At 42.4% G+C, this 23,114-nt stretch overlaps 1 protein-coding gene across 11 annotated transcripts in view; it reads left to right on the top strand.

The window, feature by feature from the left end:
* LOC122557607 (liprin-alpha-1-like) overlaps positions 1-23,114 on the top strand; it is a 237,289-nt gene that overhangs the window by 172,373 nt on the left and 41,802 nt on the right. For 4 of the 11 annotated variants that reach the window (XM_043705331.1, XM_043705327.1, XM_043705325.1 and 1 more), the window contains 9 exons: positions 503-675; positions 3,400-3,490; positions 3,822-3,833; positions 7,003-7,084; positions 11,159-11,359; positions 15,337-15,399; positions 16,389-16,415; positions 17,942-18,117; positions 18,716-18,813. In XM_043705331.1, coding sequence (XP_043561266.1) covers positions 503-675; positions 3,400-3,490; positions 3,822-3,833; positions 7,003-7,084; positions 11,159-11,359; positions 15,337-15,399; positions 16,389-16,415; positions 17,942-18,117; positions 18,716-18,813 — 923 coding nt within the window. The remainder of the gene's footprint in view (positions 1-502; positions 676-3,399; positions 3,491-3,821; positions 3,834-7,002; positions 7,085-11,158; positions 11,360-15,336; positions 15,400-16,388; positions 16,416-17,941; positions 18,118-18,715; positions 18,814-23,114) is intronic. The other 7 variants (XM_043705336.1, XM_043705328.1, XM_043705334.1 and 4 more) reach the window with 5 other exon arrangements.

Below are 23,114 nucleotides of genomic sequence, written 5' to 3'. Positions count from 1 at the left end.
TCTTATTCATGTACGTACTTAATGTCTTTTAAATATTGTAACTGTACCCATATTCACCACTTCCTCTGGAAGCTTATTCCACACATGTAAAATAATTGGCCCTCGTATTTTTTTTAAATTCTTCTCCTGTCACCTTAAAAATATGCCCCCAGTCTTGAAATCCTCCACACCTGCCATTCATTTTATCTATATCCCTCATGATTCTTCAACTTCCTCCATGAGATGCCCTTTTGATAAAATGCCACTAAGTGGACTTTAGAAACTCTTGAATTTTGAAGAATACAGAGTTGTCTGTCTTGATTGAAATTAGTTTTAAATTTCTCATGGGCTGCCATTTTTGGATCTGGGCTGCTTTAGATATGATTCTGTTTTTTATATTGGTATGGTTTAGAATGTTGATTTTTTTTGTGTGTGCACATAAATATAATGCTGCAGACACTAATTCTTTGTTTTTGCTTTCCTTACTTAAAAATGCTTGTGAACATACAATACGGATCCACAGTTCAACTGGGTCACAGGATGGCCAAGTCAGCAATCCCAGTAGCAGCAACAGCAGTCAAGATTCTCTTCACAAAGCTCCCAAAAAGAAAAGCATAAAGTCATCTTTTGGGCGCCTGTTTGGTAAGAAAGAGAAAGGTCGGCTTGGGCAGCCCAGCAAAGATCCCACAGGGCAAGGTTGGTTTGGAAGTCAATTAGTAAACTTTGGAATAATTATCAACTTTTTGTCATTAAACGTATACTTTGTTCTTCTGATTTGCTTTGAATTCCTGTGTATCTCTCGTCCCGTGAGACTTTTCCCTAAAATTCACATAATTTACACTTTCTATCTTCTCGTTTCACATTTACCAAGTGACTGTCCATCAATCTTAGCCCACTTTCCTTGCTACGTTTCCAAGTTCAGGTGCACCAGTGTTTTTAATTCATATTTTGGTTTGATTTGGTTTTTTCGGATTGCTTTTTTTTCTATTTAATTTTGAGTGCATGTTGGTTATAGACTAGATATGAAAGATGTTAAAAGTCACCATGTGGAGTAGTTAATTTTGAAATCTGTGTGTATAACTATGGATATTCATTGCATGGCAGTTCAACATCTGGTTTTACCGAGATGAGATCTTTTTAAAATAGTCATACGATATTTATCCCCACTTTAAAAGCAAAAATGTTAAGAAATGATAGTCCTACTCTGCAATTTTAGATAATTCATGATAAATTGGTTTAATTCCCAAATGTGCTCTACAGGTTCAAATGCAGCATTTTGGAGTAAATCTATAATCTGCCGCTTTTATCAATTTGATAGACTAAACTGTTGCAGTATTTTATTTGAAATGCATAGTAGATTGCTATTAACGTCAACTCTGCTTTGAATCAAAGTTGGTAAATGCTTGCGAGTGCCAGACTGATGGGTGGAATTGAAAAATCATTTTTGGATTTTTGAAAGCAGATGTAAGAGATGATTTTGATCTAGAAAACAGGGAATGTGGTCACTAAAAGAGAAGTATGAAGTGTGTAAACAGGGATATACCAAATCCTCATTATCCATGGTGAATAGGGGCACAGAACACCTGCAGATAACAAAAAACGCAGATGCCATGACAATGTAAATCTCCTAAGGACCAGGTGATCAGACCTAACGAGTCAATGGGCAAAAAAAAACCGGTCTGGGGCCAACTTTGCGAGTATATGGACCTCTGGGTGGTAAATAATCAGATAACGAGGATTGAGCGTATAACATCCAAGGGTGTCACTCAGGTGGACAGACCAAGGCTGTGGAGACATTTGGAAAATAAGGATTTTATAGTTAATGTTGGAGTTCAGCAAGGAAACAAGCTTTGGACTGGTGAGAATTCTGACAGTGGGGCTCTGAAAGATACGCACCTTGTGTGAAGAAAGACCAGGAGAGCATTGTGACAAATTGACCTTCACAAGGAGAGAATGCAAGGAAAACAATTCCAGTAACAGTGCAGGAGAGATGACAATGGTAATGTTGCAGCGCTAGAGAGAAGCGATGTTTATGACTTACCAAACATAAGGAAAATAGGAGAAAGTGAGGCCTGCAGATGTTGGAGATCAGAGTTGAAAAGTGTGGCACTGGAAAAGCACAGCAGGTCAGGCAGCATCTGAGGAGCAGGAGAATCAGTGGTCCGGGCATAAAACATCCTGATTCCTGATGAGGCAAGTGGTACAAGTTGTATTTAAGAGAAACATAGGATTGCTTTTGTACATCCTACAAAAGAAAAGTTGAGTTCAAATTTTGTATCGAGAGAAACCTTGATTATCCTGTTGTTGAATTATCCGGCAAGGTTGCAAGGTCCCGATGCTCGGCTAACCTATTATCTGGCATTCGTTTATCTGGAATTCGATTAGCCAAACATCATATTGAGCTGAAAATGTGTTGCTGGAAAAGCGCAGCAGGTCAGGCAGCATCCAGGGAACAGGAGAATCGACGTTTCGGGCAAACATCATATTGCCCTCCCATGTCGTTTAGATAATCAAAGTTCTGTACGTACTTCAGAAATGTGATGTCTTGTTTTGTCAGTATCAAAATGTGAAACCCATTTTTACCTGTTTCAACTTTGCCTCCTGGAAAATGGTGATGGACCAGGCTTTCAGCACTCGTGATTCATGTGACTTTTCCTGCTCATTGTTGGGGCAACTAAATTAGCATGGCTTTCATTGGTTTCTAAGCTTGTGCAACTATTGAATATAATGTTGGGAAGTATTTTGTTACCTAATGTGCTGCAATACTTAAATACCATTTGTCAGCACGATATAATAATGAGTGTTTGCATGTCAGTATTAGAATGTTGCTTTTGAAGAAGTAAGTTGTAATTGTGTGATTTTGAAGTAAGGTGCATGGAATTTTCATTGTGATGAAGGTGTTAATGTCTGAAAATGAATTGGATGTTTTTAGATAATAGGTAGGACTTAGAAAATTAATCATTCAAATTGGATGTTAATCACTTTTAATTGCTATATGTAAAGTTTATTTTGCATTCTGTAGATCTGTAATTCATTTGGAACCTTATATCGAGAGATTGGCTTCTAAAAATGAGCAATCACTAAATTTGTTTTAAAATAACATGAGTGTACGTACTTCCTTTAAACATATTGGATCTCAACGCAATCTTGTGATCTTCAGGCTCCCTCCCTTGATGAATGCTCATGTTGTGTTTCCCAATTCTGCTCCCCGTGAACTACTTGTATCTCCTGAACTACTTGTATCTAGCTATTGTGTAACTACTTGATGAAATCCTTTGAAATTATTAATATATTCTTGATCTTTTATGTTCAGAGTGTATGAAATACCATTCGAAATTCAATTCACAATATTTGGCAGAAATTAAGTTAGATAACCTAAGTTCCATGAACAGCATAATGATTTAACTTTAAACTTTATAGCTGGCATACCTGATATGGAAACCTGTCCTCAGGATACCTTAGGACTCAGTAAACTTGGCCAAGCAGAAAAAGATAGAAAGTTGAAAAAGAAGTAAGTTTTTTTCAAAACGTTTTATCTGAAATAGTACAAAATGCATGGGTATTTTGTCTCCAATACATCAAATTACTTTTTTTTTAAATGCAGTGATATTATAAATAGTTCATACAGCACAGAAGGCAGTGTTTAAAAGACAGTGTCTTTTGAACAATGTGTGAATCAAGAAGAAAATCTGGCTTCTCCCAATGCCCCCTCCTACCCACAACCCCCATCATCCATTCCTTTCTCATGTCATTTTACTTTTCATTTAAAATTAGTGCTTTACACAGTTTTTTTCTCTTCATTTCTTTCCCTCCTTATGTTGTTATTCACTCCATGACCTTAGTAGTAAATCAGGGTAAGTTCATTTATCATTAACTTTCATGAATGCGTGGGTTTGCTCTGTACTTCTATTTCAATCTCTGATGCCAATGGGAAGTTTGTTTCTCTCTGGAATGTGTTGAATGCAGAATGTGAACATTTCCATTGAGTTCCAGTTTGTATATAAGAGGGATCTTTTGTTAGAAATGCACGGTTTCAAAAGTGGACAGCTTTAATAAAACAAAAAAACTGTGGCTGCTGAAGATCTGAAGCAAAAACAGAAATTGCTGGAACAACTCACCAGGCCTGGCAGCATCTGTAGAGAAAGAGCAAGAGTTAGTGTTTCTACTGTGATGACACTAAGGGTCACAGGACCTGAAACATTAACTTTCTCTCCACAGATGCTGCCAGGCCTGGTGAGCTGCTCCAGCTATTACAATTTTAGCTTTACAACTTTGTAGCTTCAAGTAATAATCTTAAGAGCCCTATCCTATAATACCACCTTTATTTTAAGATTAGATTACTTACAGTGTGGAAACAGGCCCTTCGGCCCCGACAAGTCCACACCAACCCGCCAAGGCGCAACCCACCCAGACCCATTTCCCTACATTTATCCCTTCACCTAACACTTGCTGACTGGTGTTGCTTGGACATTTGATGTTGAATCGGATCAACCCTGGAAGAACACAGCAAGCCACACAGCGTCAGGAGGTGGAGAAGTCAATGTTTTGGATGTAACCCTTCTTCAGGTCTGGGGGTGGTGTAAGGGGAGCTTCAGGTAAAGGGGGTACAAGGTGGTGAGGTCGGGATAGGTGAACACAGATAGAGGATGTGACCTGGCTGATTGATGTGAGGAATGATTCTGGTAGGTTGCTAGAAGGAAGAGGTAAAAACAATGACTGCAGATGCTGGAAACCAGATTCTGGATCAATGGTGCTGGAAGAGCACTGCAATTCAGGCAGCATCAAGGAGCTTCAGCAAAATCGACGTTTCGGGCAAAAGCCCTTTTATTCTGATGAAGGGCTTTTGCCCGAAACGTCGATTTTGCTGAAGCTCCTCGATGCTGCCTGAATTGCTGTGCTCTTCCAGCACCATTGATCCAGAATGCCAACGAGAAGGATGGAAGGGAGGGGGGAGGGGCTGGGAAGGGAGACGGGTGATGGGAAGTGGGGTAATCTGAAATTGGAGAATTCAGTGTTGGACCCATAAGGCCCATTCCACTTTTTATGCTCCACACAAATCTCCTCTCTCTTCACAAAACCCTGTCAATGTATCCCTTGTATATTTATCCAGCTTCATTTTCAGTTAATCTATGCTGTTGACTTCTCATTGTGAAAGTATTCTAGCAACACTCCAGGTGAAGAAGCTTTTGTTGGACTTGCTAGTGACCATTTTTATGACTCTGGTCTTGCTTGCCAGTGAAAATAAGCATCACACGAATGTGGTCTGTTTGGAAACTTAGCTGAGTTTTCAATGCCATCCTATCCCCAAGGTTACTGTCCTTCACCAGTAGAATATTACAGATCTCAGCCTTTACTATTTATGAAATTCTGTCTCACCTAGATTTAATGTTGAGGATCAGTTTCTCACATGGTATTCTTGTGAGCTTGTCACATCATTTGCCCTCCCCAAACATATCCAGTCAATGTACATGTCTGCAGTGAACAGAATAACTTCCTGTCATCTTAATGCCATTAGGATCCCTTGCTCCAAAGTACTTTAGTATTTCCTCCAAAATCCTTTTCACATTACTTCATAACTTTGTCTTATCTAATGTCTAAAATCTATAACCATAATCTTCTGCCCAGCGTGTCCTGATCTGACTGGATTATCATTTGTTCCTTGTCTTTTCAGCTTCATTGCAGATAACCCTTTGTGATGATGCTATGGCTTTAAGAGGTGTGTTTTGCCCTGATTTCTTTGAGAGAGAGAGAGAGAGAGATTGGGGGAACAGGTACTATGTGGTCTATGAGAAGATAAACAATTTGTGAGACCTTAAATTTTTCTTTAAAGTTAGAACAATAGGAGCAGCCTGAGTGGGTGTCGTCAAGCTCTCACAGATCAAGGATTTGTAGTTAGCTTTCAGCAGTTGCTGTTGTGGTCTTGAAGAAGTAAGAGCTATTTTTTCCCCCCCTCAATTACAGCCAAAACTTGGGCTGGGGTGGGGGGGGGGTCTCTTCGTTGGCTGCTGGATTGCATGTGAGACAAAATCTGCCCTTCTGAATTTGCCTTTTTGCCTCTGAATGTGTTCATGGGATGTTACTATATTGAAGCAGTTAATTAGTAATAGTTACTGTATGTATTTTAAGTTTTCTAATAGAGTTAGGTTATTCTAAGTTCTTTTGTTGTATTTTAATTAAAGTGTTTGAATAAATTCTGTTTTGCTTAACGTCAAGTAGTTTGACCAGTAGATTTGCATCTGGAACACGGCACTTTACACTTGCCTTTATAATAAGAATAAGTTAGGGTATTGGTTACCTTCTTAAAATATTTTGAGGGGGTGTATCTGGACTGGTCTATAACACCTTCCATCCAGCATCTGTTTGCCCTTTACAATGTCGTCAGAAACCTGGCCACCTCGGAGTCTGAGTTTCTGCTTTCAAATGCCTCCAATAAACAAACATTCATTTTCCAATTTGTGTGCAGCTCTACACCTAGTCCTCCTCAGTTACTGCTCAGCATTCCAACTTTTGTTTCTTGCCCCCACCACTCTTAAAGCACTGATGTTTTCCAATGGACAGCACCGTGCAAACACAAGGTGAAGTTTCAGGAGTGTGGAACTACGTTAGGACTTCTTCATTACTTTAATAACTGGAACTCTCTGGAAATGGCAATCCCATTTAGTATATGGTTGTTTGAAGAAAAATGGTACTTTTCTGTGTGAAGCTTCACTTAACCAACAGTTCCTGCTTGAAGGAATGAGTTTTCATTTTTCCTAACTGATCATTAGCTTTTTAACAAAAAACAGTTTGCTTATGCTTTCCTATGAATATTTCATGCTGCAACCTTTTAATTGGTCTAACCATCTTGATCTGCATGGACTAACTGCCTCTTTAAAACTCTTCATACTCCAGTTATTTTAAAACTGTAAGACTTCATTTTGACTGAATGGCTGAAGTGAAGATTAATAATGGTGCTTTTTACTGAATGAAATTGCTGTACGGATTTGAAATGAATCCAATCTGTTAATGAGACTTGTATTTTAGGACCGAGTTGTTGGAAGAAGCACGAAGACAAGGTCTCCCGTTTGCACTCTGGGATGGGCCCACAGTCGTTGTGTGGTTGGAGGTGAGATTGCAGATTTTAAATTAAAGGATAATGCAGTTTGAATTATTTGAGAAGAATGCTGTTATCACTGGTCAGTCTTGTAGCAGATAAACGAAGCACAGTCTTCAGGTGCAATGAAATGAGAGGATAGGTGTAATAGGGTCAGGTTGTACAGACAAAAACAATCTCCATTTTGAAGTTATGCACTTGTAAGTTTAATTTTCTGTAACCTGATTACAGGTGTAGTCTCCCTAGGATGGGGACTTTTGAGACTAAGGGTTGCATGTTTAAGGTGAGGGGAGAGAGATTTTAAAAAGACATGGACATTTTTTTACACGGGGTTGTTTGCGTATGAAATGAACTTCCTGAGGAAGAGGTGGATGTGGGCGCAATTACAACATTGAAAAGACATTTGGATAAGTACGTGAACAGGAAAGGTTTGTAGAGATAGGAGCCAGGAGCAAGACAGGTGGGACTAGTTTAAAGATAAAAATCTCACAACACCAGGTTATAGTCCAACAGGATTAATTGGAAGCACTAGTTTTTGGAGCTAGTGAAGGAGCAGCACTCTGAAAGCTAGTGCTTCCTATTAAACCTGTTGGACTATAACCTGGTGTTGTGTGATTTTTAACTTTGTACACCCCAGACCAACGCTGGCATCTCCAAATTGAGACTTGGTTAGTTTGGGATTATGTTCAGTTTGGACTGGTTGGATTGAAGGGTCTGTTTTTGTGCTGATGACTTATGATGATTTATTATTAAATAAAAAACCTAGGGAAGATACTGAGGAGGGGTTTGGATGGATCATTGTCAATATTTAGTTCTGTACACGCTGATGCCAAACTGGTGTACTTAGTGTTACCTGCCATTGACCTTTTTAGTTCCAACTTCTGCTGGGACATTGACCGCCTCAACCTGTCCACCCCCTTCACCCATTCCAACCTCTCACCCTCACAACGTGCAGCCCTCCACTCCCTCTGCTCCAACCCCAACCTCGCCATCAAGCTAGCAGACAAGGCCGGGGGGCGGTAGGAATTTGGTGCACTGACCTCTTAAACCACTGAAGCCATGCACCAAGATGAAGACACCTCCTCCTACCGCCCCCTTGACCACGACTTCACCTGCCATCACCATACCACCATCTCCCATCAGGGGATCTCCCACCCACAGCTTCCCAACCTCGTAGTTCAGGAACCCCGCACCGCCCAATTCTACCTCCTGCCTAAGATCCACAAGCCTGACGACCCTGGCTGACCCATCGTCTCAGCCTGCTCCTGCCCCACCAAATTTATCTCCACATACCTCTTTCCTGTCCTATTCATGGGTGGCACGGTGGCTCGGTGGTTAACATTGCTGCCTCTCCGCTCCAGTGACCTGAGTTTGATTCCACCTCGGGTGACTGTCTATGTGGTGTTTGCACATTCTCCCTGTGTCTGTGTGGGTTTCCTCTGGGTGATCCGATTTCTTCCCACGATCCAAAGATGTGCAGTTTAGGTGGATTGGCCATGCCAAATTGTCCGTAGTGTTAGGTACATCAGTCAGGGGTAAATGTAGGGGAATGGGTCTGGGTGGGTTACTCTTCGAAAGGTTGCTGTGGACTTGTTGGACCGAAGGACCTGTTTCCATACTATAGGGAATCTAGTCTAACCCAATTCCCCCGCTCCTGTCCAGGAACTCCCCACATACCTCCCTGGACACCACCCATGCCCTCCACGCATTCCCTCCACCCTTGCCCTCCACCTTCTCCAAGACTTTCACTTCCCTGACCCCCAACCCCTCATCTGCACCATGGACATCTCGTCCCAATACACCTCTATCCACCATGACCAGGGCCTCCAAGCCCTCTTTCTTTCTCTCCTGATGTCCTTACTGGTACCCTTCCATTGGCACTCTAATCCTCCCACTTCTTCCAGATGAAAGGGGTAAACATGGGTACCGGCATGGGCCCCAGCTATGCCTATCTCTTTGTCGGCTACGTAGAACAATCCATCTTCCGCAGTTACACCAGTACCACTCCCCACCTCTTCCTCCACTACATTGATGACTGCATCGACACCACCTTGTGCTCCCGCGAGGAGATTAAACAGTTCATCAACTTCACCAACACATTCCACCCCGACCTTAAATTCACCTGGACCACATCCCTCCCCTCCCTGGATCTCTCTATCTCCATCAATGATGACTCAATACGAACATCTTCTATAAACCCACAGACTCCCACAGCTACCTGGGTTTCACCTCCTCCCACCCTGCCTTCTGTAAAAATGCTGTCCCTTATTCCCAATTCCTCCGCCTCCGCCACATCTGCTCCCAGGGAGGACCAGTTCCACCACAGAACACTCTAGATGGCCGCCTCCTTTAAAGACCACAATTTCCCCTCCCATGTGTTTGATGATGCCTTCCAATGCATCTCATCCACTTCCTGCACCTCTGCCCTCGAACCCCACCCCTCCAACAGCAACAAGGACAGAACCCCCAGTCCTCACCTTTCACCCCACCAACCTCTGGATACATTGCATCATCCTATGCTATTTCTGCCACCTACAAACGGACCCCACCACCAGAGAGATACTTCCCTCCCCAACCCTATCCGCTTTCCATAAAGGCCATTCCCTCCCTACCTCATCAGGTCCATGCCTGCCCAACAACCCACCTTCCCCTGCCACCTCAGGAATTGCAAAACCTGCGCCCACATTTTCCCCCGTCACCTTCCGTCCAAGGCCCCAAAGGGGCCTTCCACATCCATCAAAGTTTCACTTGCACGTCCACACATGTAATTTACTGCATGTGTTGCTTCCGGTGCATAGGGAGACAATGTGCCTACTCACAGAGCGCTTCAGGGAACATCCCCAGGACGGCCATACCAACAAACCCCAGTGACCTGTAGCTGAATACTTCAACTCCCCCTCTCATTCTGCCGAGGGCATGCAGGTCCTGGGCAGTCTCCTTCGTCAGTCCCTTATCCACCCGAAACCTGGAGGAAGGATAACTCATCTTCCACCTTGGGACCCTCCAACCCCATGGCATCAATGTGGATTTCACCAGTTTCCTCCTTTCCCCTCCCCCCACCTTATCCCAGTTGCAATCTTCCAACTCAGCACCGCCCTCATGACCTGTCCATCTTCCTTCTCACATATCCATTCCACCCTCCCCTTTCCTCCCCACCTCCATCGACCTATTGCACTCTCAGCTACCTTCCTCCCCAGCCCCACCCCTCTCCCATTTATCTCTCCACCCTGGAGATTCCCAGCATCGTTCCTGAAATGTCGATTTTCCTGCTCCTTGGATGATGCCTGACCTGCTGTTTTTCCAGCACCACACTGCCGACTCTGAACTCCAGCATCTGCAGCCCTCACTTTTGCCCGATATACTGCCTGCTCCTTGGATGCTGCCTGACCTGCTGTGTTTTTCCAGCACCACACTGCCGACTCTGAACTCCAGCATCTGCAGCCCTCACTTTTGCCCGATATACTGCAGTGCCACTCCTGGCAAGAGGATAGAAATACAACTTGTAATCTCTAGAATTGATAGGGCAGAAGGTCTAATGTTTCTGACTTGGTTCTTTGAACCAGCTATTTGATAGTCATATTCTGTCATCTTTTATTCTTGTTTCACATTACGTAGCCAGCTCACTTTAGACAGTTACAATTGACTGTTTCCAACAAACTTTGAGAATGCATTTTAGGTCATTATTCCCTAGGGTGGCTGAGAGAAAATAGCATCAAACCAAAGGAAATTTCCATTGTAAATGTCAACACAGAAATTTTATAAATGGATTGGGGGCTGATGAGTTTACAAGAGGAAAAGTCAGACAAGTAGAAACAAGATTTGCCGACCACAAACTGAGATGTGGGAGTTAGTCTTGTTTCCGTTTCTGGGTGAGAAAGGTAGGGGATTGGTGGACATTTTGGTTTTGACAACCCACTATATTTAGTCTCCATTGAAGTCAGTGGATGAAGTAGTTGTAGTCAATGTACAACACACTCCTATGGATGTTCAGCTCAATGACAGAGGTTACAATTGCTTAAAGTTATCAATTTATAAAGGATTTATTTTCCTACCAGAAACCTTTTCCTGATTGTGTTCTGTTTCCAGCTTTGGGTTGGAATGCCGGCATGGTATGTAGCAGCTTGTAGAGCCAACGTAAAAAGTGGTGCTATTATGTCGGCCTTATCAGACACTGAAATACAACGTGAGATTGGAATCAGTAATCCACTCCACAGATTAAAATTACGTCTAGCTATCCAGGAGATGGTATCACTCACTAGTCCTTCAGCACCTGCAACATCTAGAACGGTAAGGACAAATCTCATTTATGTGTGAAAACAATGAGCTTTTAGAGTGGTTTGTTAACAGTTTGTGCCTGTGACATGTTTTGTGAGAGACGTTATTCATTTTCTTGTTCTAAGTCTGTATGTATGCATGGTGGAAGTGGTTTGATCCATCTGAGCACTTGCTAAGGAATTTCAGAGGACATTTGAGAGTCAGTTACATTGCTATTGGGCCCAGAGTCATACATAGGCTAGATCGGGTGAAGGTGATAGATTTTGTTCCCCATAGTACGATGCTTCATAAACATTTCCTCCATAATGACTCTCCGTCTCAAATTCTGAGAGATCCAAAGTGAAAATTAGAGAGGTGGATATTTAAAACCACTGGCTCACTGTTTTTCAAAAAATTATAACTATTACAGGTTATAATCATTGGGCCTCTCAACAAATGATAAACAAGAAAATCAAAGATTTGAAGGAGCTTTACAGCTGTTGAAACTCTACCCAATCTTAATTCCTTTCATTCCTTCCTCAGAGCTCAAGATCCTAAATTCTTGTTCCATAACCCTATTGTTTCTGACCCCCAGTTGTAGAATTTCAGTGAAGCAGATGGGTTTTAGCATAATGTGGTAGTTTAATGATATTTATTACTGAACCTAACATTTTATTTTGCATTAATCAACTTTAAATAATCTGAGTGGCCATGATGCAACTTAAAGGGCGGCATGGTGGCACAGTGGTTAGCACTGCTGCCTCACAGCGCCAGAGACCCGGGTTCAATTCCCGCCTCAGGCGACTGACTGTGTGGAGTTTGCACGTTCTCCCCGTGTCTGCGTTTCCTCCGGGTGCTCCGGTTTCTTCCCACAGTCCAAAGATGTGCAGGTCAGGTGAATTGGCCATGATAAATTGCCTGTAGAGTTAGGTAAGGGGTAAATATAGGGGTATGGGTGGGTTGCGCTTCGGCGGGTCGGTGTGGACTTGTTGGGCCGAAGGGCCTGTTTCCACACTGTAATGTAATCTAATCTAATCTTACACTCCTGTTACTAGAGTATTATTCAGGTCTCTGGATTTCTGATCCTGTAGTATTCCTATCATGTTGCCATTCCTAATAACTCATCAACTGACTCCCCACGGCCTGCCCAGCATCTGCACAGGTCATGAGTCTGAGAGAATACTCCTATTTGCTTGGATGACTGTAGATCCAACAACAATACTAACCAGGACAAAGCAGCTCACTTTATAGGCGCACTCCACTGTCTTAAATGTTCATACCCCGTACCACTCCCTGCATAATGGCAGTAATGAATTCCATTTACAATTCATCTAGGGTTTTTCAAACCTGTAATTTCTATCGCTGAGAAGGACAAAGGTGGCAGATACATGGGAAAACCATCACTTGCCTATTCTCCTCCAAGCCACTCACCATCCTGACTTGGAAGTGTATTGCGGTTCCTTCACTTTCAAAAACCTGGAACTCCCTCCCCTAAGGGCATTGTGAGTGTACCCACATCCTAAGGACTGCAATTATTAAAGAAGGTGGACACCTCACATTTTATTGCAACATTTAATTTTGGGCAAAGTCAGAAGTCACACGACATCAGTTTATAGTCCAATAGGTTTATTTGAAATCACAAGCTTTTGGAGCACGGCTCCTTCATCAGGTGAAGTGGATGGAACCATACAGGCAGAGAATTTATATGCGGAGAGATAATGGCAAGATAATTCCAAGTGTCAAAAGATAAATACAAATGGTATGAGTGGAGTGTTGACAGGCTGAATGTCTAGTCTGTGCAGGTGATCAAAAGTGTCAGATGGTGTAAGTAAAGTGCCAACAGCTGAATGGTACGTGAAGGGATGACCTATGATCCGATTAATAATTACAAAAAAATCAAGATGTCGGTTTGCTCGCTGAGCTGGAAGGTTCATTTCCAGATGTTTCGTCACCCTACTAGGTGGGCCTCAGTGGGCCTCAGGCAAAGCACTGTTGAAAATTCCTACTTTCTATTTATCTGGGTTTCTTTGGGTTGGAGATGTCATTTCCTGTGGTGATGTCATTTCCTGTTCTTTTTCTCGGGATGGTAGATGGGGTCGAACTCTGTGTTTGTTGCTAGAGTTCCGGTTACCATGCTTCTAGGAACTCTCGTGTGTGTCTTTGTTTAGCTTGTCCTCGGATGGATGTGTTGTCCCTTAAGGAAGTACACCACTTCAACTGGAACAACACATCCATCCTAGGACAAGCCAAACAAAGACATGCGCAAGAATTCCTAGAAGCATGGCATTCCAACCAGAACTCTATCAACAAACACATCGAATTAGACTCCATCTACCACCCCCAGGAAGTGACGTCTCCACAGGAAATGGCATCACCAACCCAAAGAAACCCAAACAGATAAATAGAAAACAGGACTTACCAGCAGTGCTTCGCCTGAGGCCCACTGAAGATGTTACCTAGTAGGGTGACAAAATGTCTGGAAATGAACCTTCCAGCTCAGCGAGCAAACCTACATCCAGATCCTCAATCTGAGATACAAATCTCAAAACTCGCTACAAAAAATTAAAGATAGGTTGGTGCTAGAGACAAACCAAATAGCTGGAATAACATGATACATATAAGAATCTGAAACAGACCATCATTTATAGAAAACTACCCAGTCATCAGAAAAACAGCAACCACAGCACCACACAGCCGTGCCACGGCAGCTTCTGCAAGACATATCAGATCATCGACAAGGATACTACCATCACACATGGGAGACCACCCACCGCGTACACGGCAGATACTCATGAATGACTCTGCCAATGTGGTCTATCTCATATGGTGCAGGCAAGGATGCCCTGAGGCATGGCATATTAGTGAGACCATGCAGACGCTACGACAATGGATGAATGGACATCGTGCAACAATCACCAGACAGGAATGTTCCCTCCAAATCAGGAACTCTTTAGCGGTCATGGACATTCAGCTTCCGATCTTGGGGTAAACGCTCTCCCAAGCGGATTTCGAGATACACAACGCGGAATCGCCGAGCAGAAGCTGATAGCCAAGTTCCATATCCATAAAGACAGCATCAGCCGTGATCTTGGGTTCACATTGTGCTACATATGACCCCACCACACTGTTTTGTGTAAAATCTTCATTACTGTCATGTTTTGACACCATCACTTTGGCAACCTATTATTATCTCTCTATCTCAATTAGTTTGTACAGTTTTGGACTATTTGTTACTTTGTTTAGACCCTCATCACGTGACTCTTATACCTATCGTGTTATTCCAGCCATTTGGTTTGACTCTCGCACCATCCTGTTTTTGAATATTTTAAAATTATTAATTGGATCATAGGTCATCCCTTCACTTGCTATTCAGCTGTTGACACTTATGATCACCTGCAACGGTTTGTTATTCAGCCTGCTGACTCCTCTCTCTCTATTTGTATTTATCTTTTGACACTCCTAATTACCTGGAATTATCCATTATATCTCTGCATATAAATTCTCTGCCTGTGTGCTGTGCTTTCCTTCACTTCACTTGACGAAGGGGCAGCACTCGAAAAGCTTGTGATTTCAAATAAACCTGTTGGATTATAACCTGGTGTCATGTGACTTTTGACTTTGTCCACCCAGTCCAATACTGGCACTTCCACATCATAAATTTGGGCAGTTAAAGTTGGAGAAAAAATGCTAGCCTTGCCAGGAGCTCTCACCCATGAGTGAATAAATAAAGTTCACAAAGCTGATGCCAAGAAATGTTTGAGGTTGAGCGTGCACGCGTACACAAACAGACACACACTAATAGATTGAAAAAGGCACCCTTCAACTACAAACCTAGATTTTAAAAGCCGAATAACTAAGTCTTGTAACTGCTTTGCAATCTTTTAAAGAAGCTGTGGCTTAGAATAACTTCCTTTTAATATGTCTGTTGCTTAATGATCTGCCACCTCTCCTCTTTATTACTGCTTTCCTGTCATTGGATTTTGTTGGGTCTCTGTGGGTCATGTGGTTAGTCCACTGGAAATGTCTGGTTAACACATGAAGAAATGGAAACTCTTGCTGCTGCACCTCAAACGGTTAGTCCCACATTTCACAGCTTCTATCCCTGATCCTTTTTCGTGCTGTCTTGTGTACTTTCCACTCCTGTAAATGCTTTTGATTTCTATTCAGTTGTATTTGCTTGAGGGATTTAGTTCAGTTGAGATTTCAAGTTGGTGGATGCATGCCTAAATATGTTTAAGTGCGTGATGATTGTATCCGTTCTATCTTTGCAGTATCCCACCTAAAGGCCTTTGCTATTGAAAGAGAACAACTCTCAATTTTAATGTAAATGCAATGAAACATCCTTTCTATCAAACAAGCAGTAGGAATTGTGGAGTACGCTTGGTGGCCCAAGTGACCCACTTCCATTCTGACTGCATCAACAATTATGCAATTGGCAAATTACACCGTGCACAGGGCAACTTCCATAATGCAGAGCAATAACCCAACTCTCTTCATGCTATCCTGATTTACAGATTAAACTTTGTAAATATGAAATCAGTCTGGTATCTACATGTCATCTTGTTAAATAATGTAAATGTACACACAGCATTGCCGCCTTCATGTAAAATAAAATTAATGAGGTTTTCCTACTTTGAAAAGAAATAAATATTCCAAATTGTCCATCATCATGATTATGGGCATGCAAGATAGATATACATCAGTGAAAACTGATGAAAGAGTTGTTGGCCTTTTCATGTCTGCATCATGGGTCTAAATTAACAGCTGCCTTATATAGAAAGGATGTTGCCAAATAACATCTCTCTTAAGCACATTATCTTCATATATCTTCTATCACTCTGATCGCATGTCTGTTTAGTAGAGATGTTATTCTGAAACTTGGGTTTAATATAAATCTGTGTTTGGAATTTTAGATTGCTGGTTTGTGTTGCATCCATTAGTGATACTGGCTGTGAGAGCTTACCTAACCAATGTACCATGTAAATCTTCGCACAAACTTTGTACCATTATTAACGTTATGACCCATGTTTTCCTCATGCTTTTCTAACTGCTTTAACATCAGGATGATGAAGAGGGCAGCTGGGCCCAGGTGGGCTTTTTAACACTATATAACTCTTTACTTGCTAGTTTATCATTTTGTTTCACATCCTTTTTGATTTATTTCTGTTGAAATATTTCTCATGATGCAATGATTTATACTGACTAAACATTTGCTGAGAATTCAGTTTTACTGAATAAGTAAGAATGATCTGTTTTAAAATTGAGTTATGCTTTTATTAATTTAAATGGGTTAACCTACATGGACTTCAAGGCATTTGACAAGTTTTTACACAATAGACTGGTTAGCAAGGTTAGATCACATGAAATCCAGACAGAGCTGGCAATTTGGATATAAAATTGACTTCAAGGTAGGAGACAGAGGATGGTTGCGGAATGTTGTTATTTGGACTGGAGATCTGTGACCGGCAGGGTGCCATAAGGATTAGTGCTGGTTCCACTGCTTTTTGTCATATAAATGACTTGGATGTGAACGTAGGAGGGTAGTTTGTGAGTTTGCAGATGTCAGCTACCACCACCACCCCCCCAAAAAAAAATTGGTGGTACAGGGGATAGCACAGAAGGTTTTCTCAGAGTGCAGCAGGACTGTAATCCAATGGGCCAAGAAGTGGCAGATGGAGTTTAATTTAGATAAATGTGAGGTGTTTCATTTTGCAAAGGTAAATCACTTACACTTAATGGTAAGGACCTGGGGAGTGTTGCTGAGTAAAGAAACCTGGGGATGCAGGTCCATAGTTCCTTAGAGATGGAATTGCAGTTAGTTAGGGTAGTGAAGAACATGTTTGCCTGCTAGGAGTTGAGATGTCAAATTGTAGCTGTACAGGACACTTTCGAATACTGCATACAGTTCTCGTCTCCCAGTTATAGGAAACATGGTGTTAAACTTGAAAGTGTGCAGTAAAGATTTATATGATGTTGCCAGGTTTGGGGTGCTTGAGCTGTAGGGAGAGGCTGAATAGACTGGGGCTGTATTCTCTGGAGTGTCGGATGCTGGGGAGTGACCTCCTAGAGGCTTATAAAATCATGAGAGGCATGGATAGGATGAACAGCCAAGATCTTTTTTCCCACGGTAGGGGTGGTCCAAAACTAGAGGGCAAAGGTGTAGGGTGATAGGGGAAAAATTTAAAAGGGATCTAAGAGACAACTTTTTCACCCAGGGTGTGGTGTGTGTGTGTGTGTGGAATGAGCTGCCAGAGGAAGTGATGGAGGCTGGTATAATTGCAGCATTTAAAAGGCATCTGATGGGTAGGAAGAGTTTAGAGGGATATGAGCCAAATGTTGACAAATGGGATTAGATAAAGTTAGGATGTCTGGTCAGCTTAGGTGAGTTGGACCAAAGGGTCCATTTCCTTGCTCAACAACTCAATGACTCTATGATAATTGCTTGATCTTGTTTTATTAAATGATCTTCATTTAATGCTGTCATTAAAGAGTTAACAAAATAGTTTCCCTTTCTAACACTGACCCTTGGGCTTAGTATTTACATAGTTAAAGAATGACTATATGTCCTGACACTTAAATCCTCTGATGAAACTTTGTACTTTTTTGGGATTCAAGACCTTAGCATATGGGGACATGAATCATGAGTGGATCGGCAATGAGTGGCTTCCTAGCTTGGGTTTACCTCAGTATCGCAGTTACTTTATGGAATGTCTGGTTGATGCTCGAATGCTGGACCATTTGACAAAAAAAGATCTTCGGGGGCAACTCAAAATGGTTGATAGTTTTCACAGGTAAATATCTTGCTCACGGTTGATGACTTCATTGAATACTTTGGGCATGTTGGTAATTTTAATCAATGTTTCAGAACCTTGCACCAGGACGCAGTTCAAAATAGCTCACAGAAAAGAATCCATCAAACTTTCTTTTTTTAGACAGAGTTTTAACTCAAAAATGAGATCATGGTTGAGCTAGAATTTTAAAAAGTACCTTTTGTCATGTATTTTTTGTGCTGGAACTCTTCCAATATTTATTGTAAGGACAGACAGCTAGGTCATCGCTTAACTTGTCTGTTAAATTCGAGCATAGTTTAGGTTTGTTTGTCACTACATGAAAAGTTAAATTGAAGATTTCAGTTAGACCAAATTCAAGCATGTATATTGAAACACAATAATGCACTGAACAACGTATTGAAATGTTAAACTATAATGAAATAACTTTTTTTAATAAATGAAAGGAGAAGAAGCAATGCAGTATAGATGTAATAATTTGGACTGGAAAGAAGGAAATTTCGAACAATTCTCTAATACAAACTTATTTTGAAATTTATATATTTCACTTGCTCATTTCTCGTAAAGCAGACTTTGCTCAAATATGTTTTTTTAAAACCAGAAAAAGCTTACATTGTGGAATAATGGCTTTAAAAAGACTAAATTATGATCGTAAGGAGCTGGAAAGGAGGCGTGAAGATAGCCAACATGAAATTAAAGGTAATGATTATCCTTATAACCTCTGACCTACACTTTTAGGTTGCCTTGGATATAATCTCACTTCTGGACCCAGATGATTGAGTGCTTGAGTGTAGATAACCACAGAACCTCACACAGGGCATATCCTGAGTAGAGGGACCCTAGGCCAGCCCACAGCAGAACCCCACAACAAAGCTGACCCTCGACAAAGTGGCTAATAAGTTCTTAACGATCTGGGCCTCGTGGGTTGAAACAAACAAATTGTCTAGCGACGTCCAAATCAGAACTGATCAAAGTTAATGTTTGGTTAAATTGTCACCCAGTTCTGATGGAGGTTAATACGAGATGCAACTGTATCTGTGGTTGCAGTCTTTAGCAAGGTTCACTCGGGTGTCCAACTCTTAAGTTTGCGCAAGACCTCAGCCAGACTCAAATAAACACTGGGGGACCATTGCAAATTGTGCTGGGTGAGGAGTCCCAGAAGTACTCCACAATTAACACCCATAAGGGTTTATACCAATATGCAAGACTGCCATTTGGGGTATCAACAGCCTACACCCCTTTTCTAGCAGACTATAGGTAATCTACTACAAGGGCTATCCCAGGTTGCCATTTATCTGAATGATATGTTAAACAACAGGGAAGCTGAAAATGTGTTTGCTGGAAAAGCGCAGCAGATCAGGCAGCATCTAAGGAGCAGGAGAATCGACGTTTCGGGCATGAGACCTTCTTCAGGAATCATGCCCAAAATGTCGATTCTCCTGCTCCTTGGATGCTGCCTGACCTGCTGCGCTTTTCCAGCAACACATTTTCAGCTCTGATCTCCAGCATCTGCTGTCCTCACTTTCTCATAAACAACAGGGAAGACCAATAAAGAGCACTTGGTGTACTTGATCATCGTGCTTAAATATTTGGTTAAATGGTCACCCAGTTCCATTGGAGATTGATCAGAGAACTGGCTGTAGCTGTGGTTGCAGAACCTGTCTTTAAAAAGAATCACTTATGTTTGCGCAAGACCTCAGCCAGAATCAGATATACAATGGGGAAATTGCAAATGAAGGGTAAGACTTCTGGTCTCCTATGGGAAGCAGTTGGTGCAATTACCACTGCTGGTCATGGAGATGTATAGCACAGAAACAAACCCTTTGGTACAACCCGTCCATGCCGACTAGATATCCCAGCCTAATCTAGTCCCGCCTGCCAGCACTTGGCCCATATCCCTCTAAACCCTTCCTATTCATATACCCATCCAGAGGCCTTTTAAATGTTGTAATTGTACCAGCCTCCACCACTTCCTCTGGCAGCTCATTCCATACATGCACCACTGTCTGCATGAAAAAATTGCCCCTTAGGTCCCTTTTATTTCTTTCCTCTCCTACCCTAAACCTATGCCCTTTAATTCTGGACTCACCCACCCCAGGAAAAAGACTTTGTCTATTTATCCTATCCATGCCCCTCATAATTTTATAAATCTCTATGCGGTCACTCCTCAATCTTCAACACTCCAGGGAAAATAGCCCCAGCCTGCTCAGCCCCTCCCTATAGCTCATACCCTCCAATCCTGGCAACATCCTTGTAAATCTTTTCTGAAGCCTTCCGATAGGAAGGAGACCAGAATTATATGCAATATTCCAGAAGTGGCCTAATCAACGTCCTGAGCAGCCACGACATAATCTCTCAACTCGTTTACTCAATGTCTGACCAATAAAGGAAAGCATACCAAATGCCGTCTTCACTATCCTATCAATCTGCGATTCTCTTTTCAAGGAGTTATGAACCTGCACTTTGTTCAATAACCCTCCCTAGGACCTTACCATTAAGTCCTGCTAAGATTTGCTGTCCTAAAATGCAGTACCTCGCATTTATCTAAATTAAACTCCATCTGCCACTTCTCAGCCCACTGGCCATCTGATGAAGGTCCCGTTGTAATCTGAAGTAACCTTCTTTGCTGTCCACTACACCTCCAATTTTGGTGTCATCTGCAAACTTACTAACTATACCTCCTTTGTTCACATCCAAATCATTTATATAAATGATGAAAAGTAGTGGACCCAACACCAATCCTTGTGGCACTCCACTGGTCACAGGCCTCGAGTCTGAAAAACATCCCTCCACCACCATCTTCTGTCTTCTACCTTTGAGCCAGTTCTGAATTCAAATGGCTAGTTCTCCCTGTATTCCATGAGATCTAACCTTGCTAATCAGTCTCCCATGGGGAACCTTGTCGAATGCCTTACTGAAGTCCATACAGATCATGTCATGGCAGTAAGAGGCTTGTGCCAAAGTCTATTGGGGTGGAATTGGTTGTGAAAGAGTCACCTAGATTGGCTCAACATTTTTCGATTGGAAAATGACTGCCTCAGTGAAGTCCTAGTGAAATACTAGGGGGTTTTTCAGGGAGGGTTTTGGACGATCAAAGGGGCCAAATCTAATTTACATATTGACCAGGAAGCAATAATGCGATTTTGCAAGGCCGCCTCGTGCCTTTTTCTTCACGGACAAAAGTAGTGGCAGAAATGAGGAGGCTAGAAAGCGAAGAAATCATCAAGCCGGTGCAGTTTACAGAATGACAGAACTGGTCACACTGATGGTGAAGCTGGATGGCTCAGTTCACCTGTGTGGGGATTTTAAACAAGCAATAAACTGCTTCTCATAGCTGGATAAATACCCAATCCCTTGCAGAGAGGACTTGTATGCAACGTTGGTGGGGTTAGTGGTTACAAAGCTGGCCTTGAGCCACGCCTACCTGAAATTGCAGCTGGGTGAGGAGAACCAGAAGTACTCCACAGTTAACACTCGTAAGGGTTTATGCCAATGTACAACAATGCCATTGGGGGGTATCAATAGTCTGCTCCCTTTTCTAGTGAACTGTTGGGAATGCATTACAAGGGCTATCCCAGATTGCCATTTATCTGAATGATGTGTTAACAACAGGGAAGACCAATAAAGAGCACTTGGAGAACTTGGACATCGTGCTTAAATGCTTCTCCTAGGTCAAAGATAAAATGAGAATGATCAAAGGAGCCCTGACACACTCATCTTTCCCAGAGCTCAGATCTTTCCTTGGGTTGGTGAAGTATTATGGAAAATTCATATGTAACCTGGCCTCCATCCAAGAAGAAGATGCTAGCAAGGTGCTATGTCTGGTGCCCAGGTTTTGATGCTGACATAGCTGCATTGGTAGGGCAGTGCCCAGAGTGCCAACAAGGACAACAATTGCCACCAGCAGTGCCACCACATTCGTGAGAATGGCTAGGTAAACTCTAGATCTGCGTACATGTCGACTGTGCTAGTCCTTTCATGGGCTCAGTATCTCTGGTTATTGTGGATGTCCATTCAAACTGATTGACGTGCATAAAGTCTTGTTTGGCAAACTCGGGATGACAGTTGAGAAACTGCGGACATCGATGAACTATTGGTCACAGGCAACGGAACATCATTTATCAGCAGGGAATTTAGGTATCCTGAAGTCGAGTGGCATTCACCATATAAGGACTGCTCCATACCGTGCATCATTCAGTGGTCTCGTAGAAAGAACAGTCCAAATGTTGAAGGCAGGCTTCAAGAAGAGCTTAAAGCGTTACTTGTTACCAAAATGGCCCGGTTCCTGTTCAATTATTGGACCACCCATCACGCAACAACAGAGAGAGAGCTCTAGCAGAGTTGCTGATGGGGTGAAGACTGTGCACCAGGTTAAACCTGATATTCCCAGACCTGGGGGGGGGGGGGGGGGTGGAGGGGGGGTGGGGTTGGTGGTGGAGAGGAAATGGCAGCAGGAACATAAATGCCAGCCAAATGCTGCATTGAAGCAAGAGACAATTTAATTTGCGAGACGAAGTTTGGTGCTGAAACCATGGAAATGACCCTAAATGGGTACAAGGTGAGAAGGATGCAAGGTCAGGTCCCATGACTTAAAGTTGGGGTGGGCGCGGTGATCCAGAGCAACTGTGGAACACATGAAAGCTGTTACCTTGCAAACTGGGCAAGACTAAAATATACCTGGCCCCTCAGAACAGCCAGAAGACCTGTCAGAAGTCATAGGTTCTCCCCCCTCTGTCTAGTGTCGGGGAAACCTCGAAGACTGAAATCTGAGATGGTTGCAGCTTCGATACCATTACTGCCAGAAGATGGGGAGATAAATCTCCCAAGACACTCTGGATGCAAAAGACTGCCATGCTGCAGTACACGCCATCCCTATCAGAATCCGAGGAACCAGACCTCGGAGTAAACATCGCAGAAAAAGCTGCACAAGAAAGACCATGACTGTAGGTTTGCTCGCTGAGCTGGACGATTCATTTTCAGACGTTTAATCACCATACTAG

Source organism: Chiloscyllium plagiosum, chromosome 16 (assembly GCF_004010195.1).
Source record: "Chiloscyllium plagiosum isolate BGI_BamShark_2017 chromosome 16, ASM401019v2, whole genome shotgun sequence".
Lineage (NCBI taxonomy): Eukaryota > Metazoa > Chordata > Chondrichthyes > Orectolobiformes > Hemiscylliidae > Chiloscyllium > Chiloscyllium plagiosum.
Note: the sequence above shows the minus strand (reverse complement) of the source record. Positions and strands in the feature narration are given on the sequence as shown.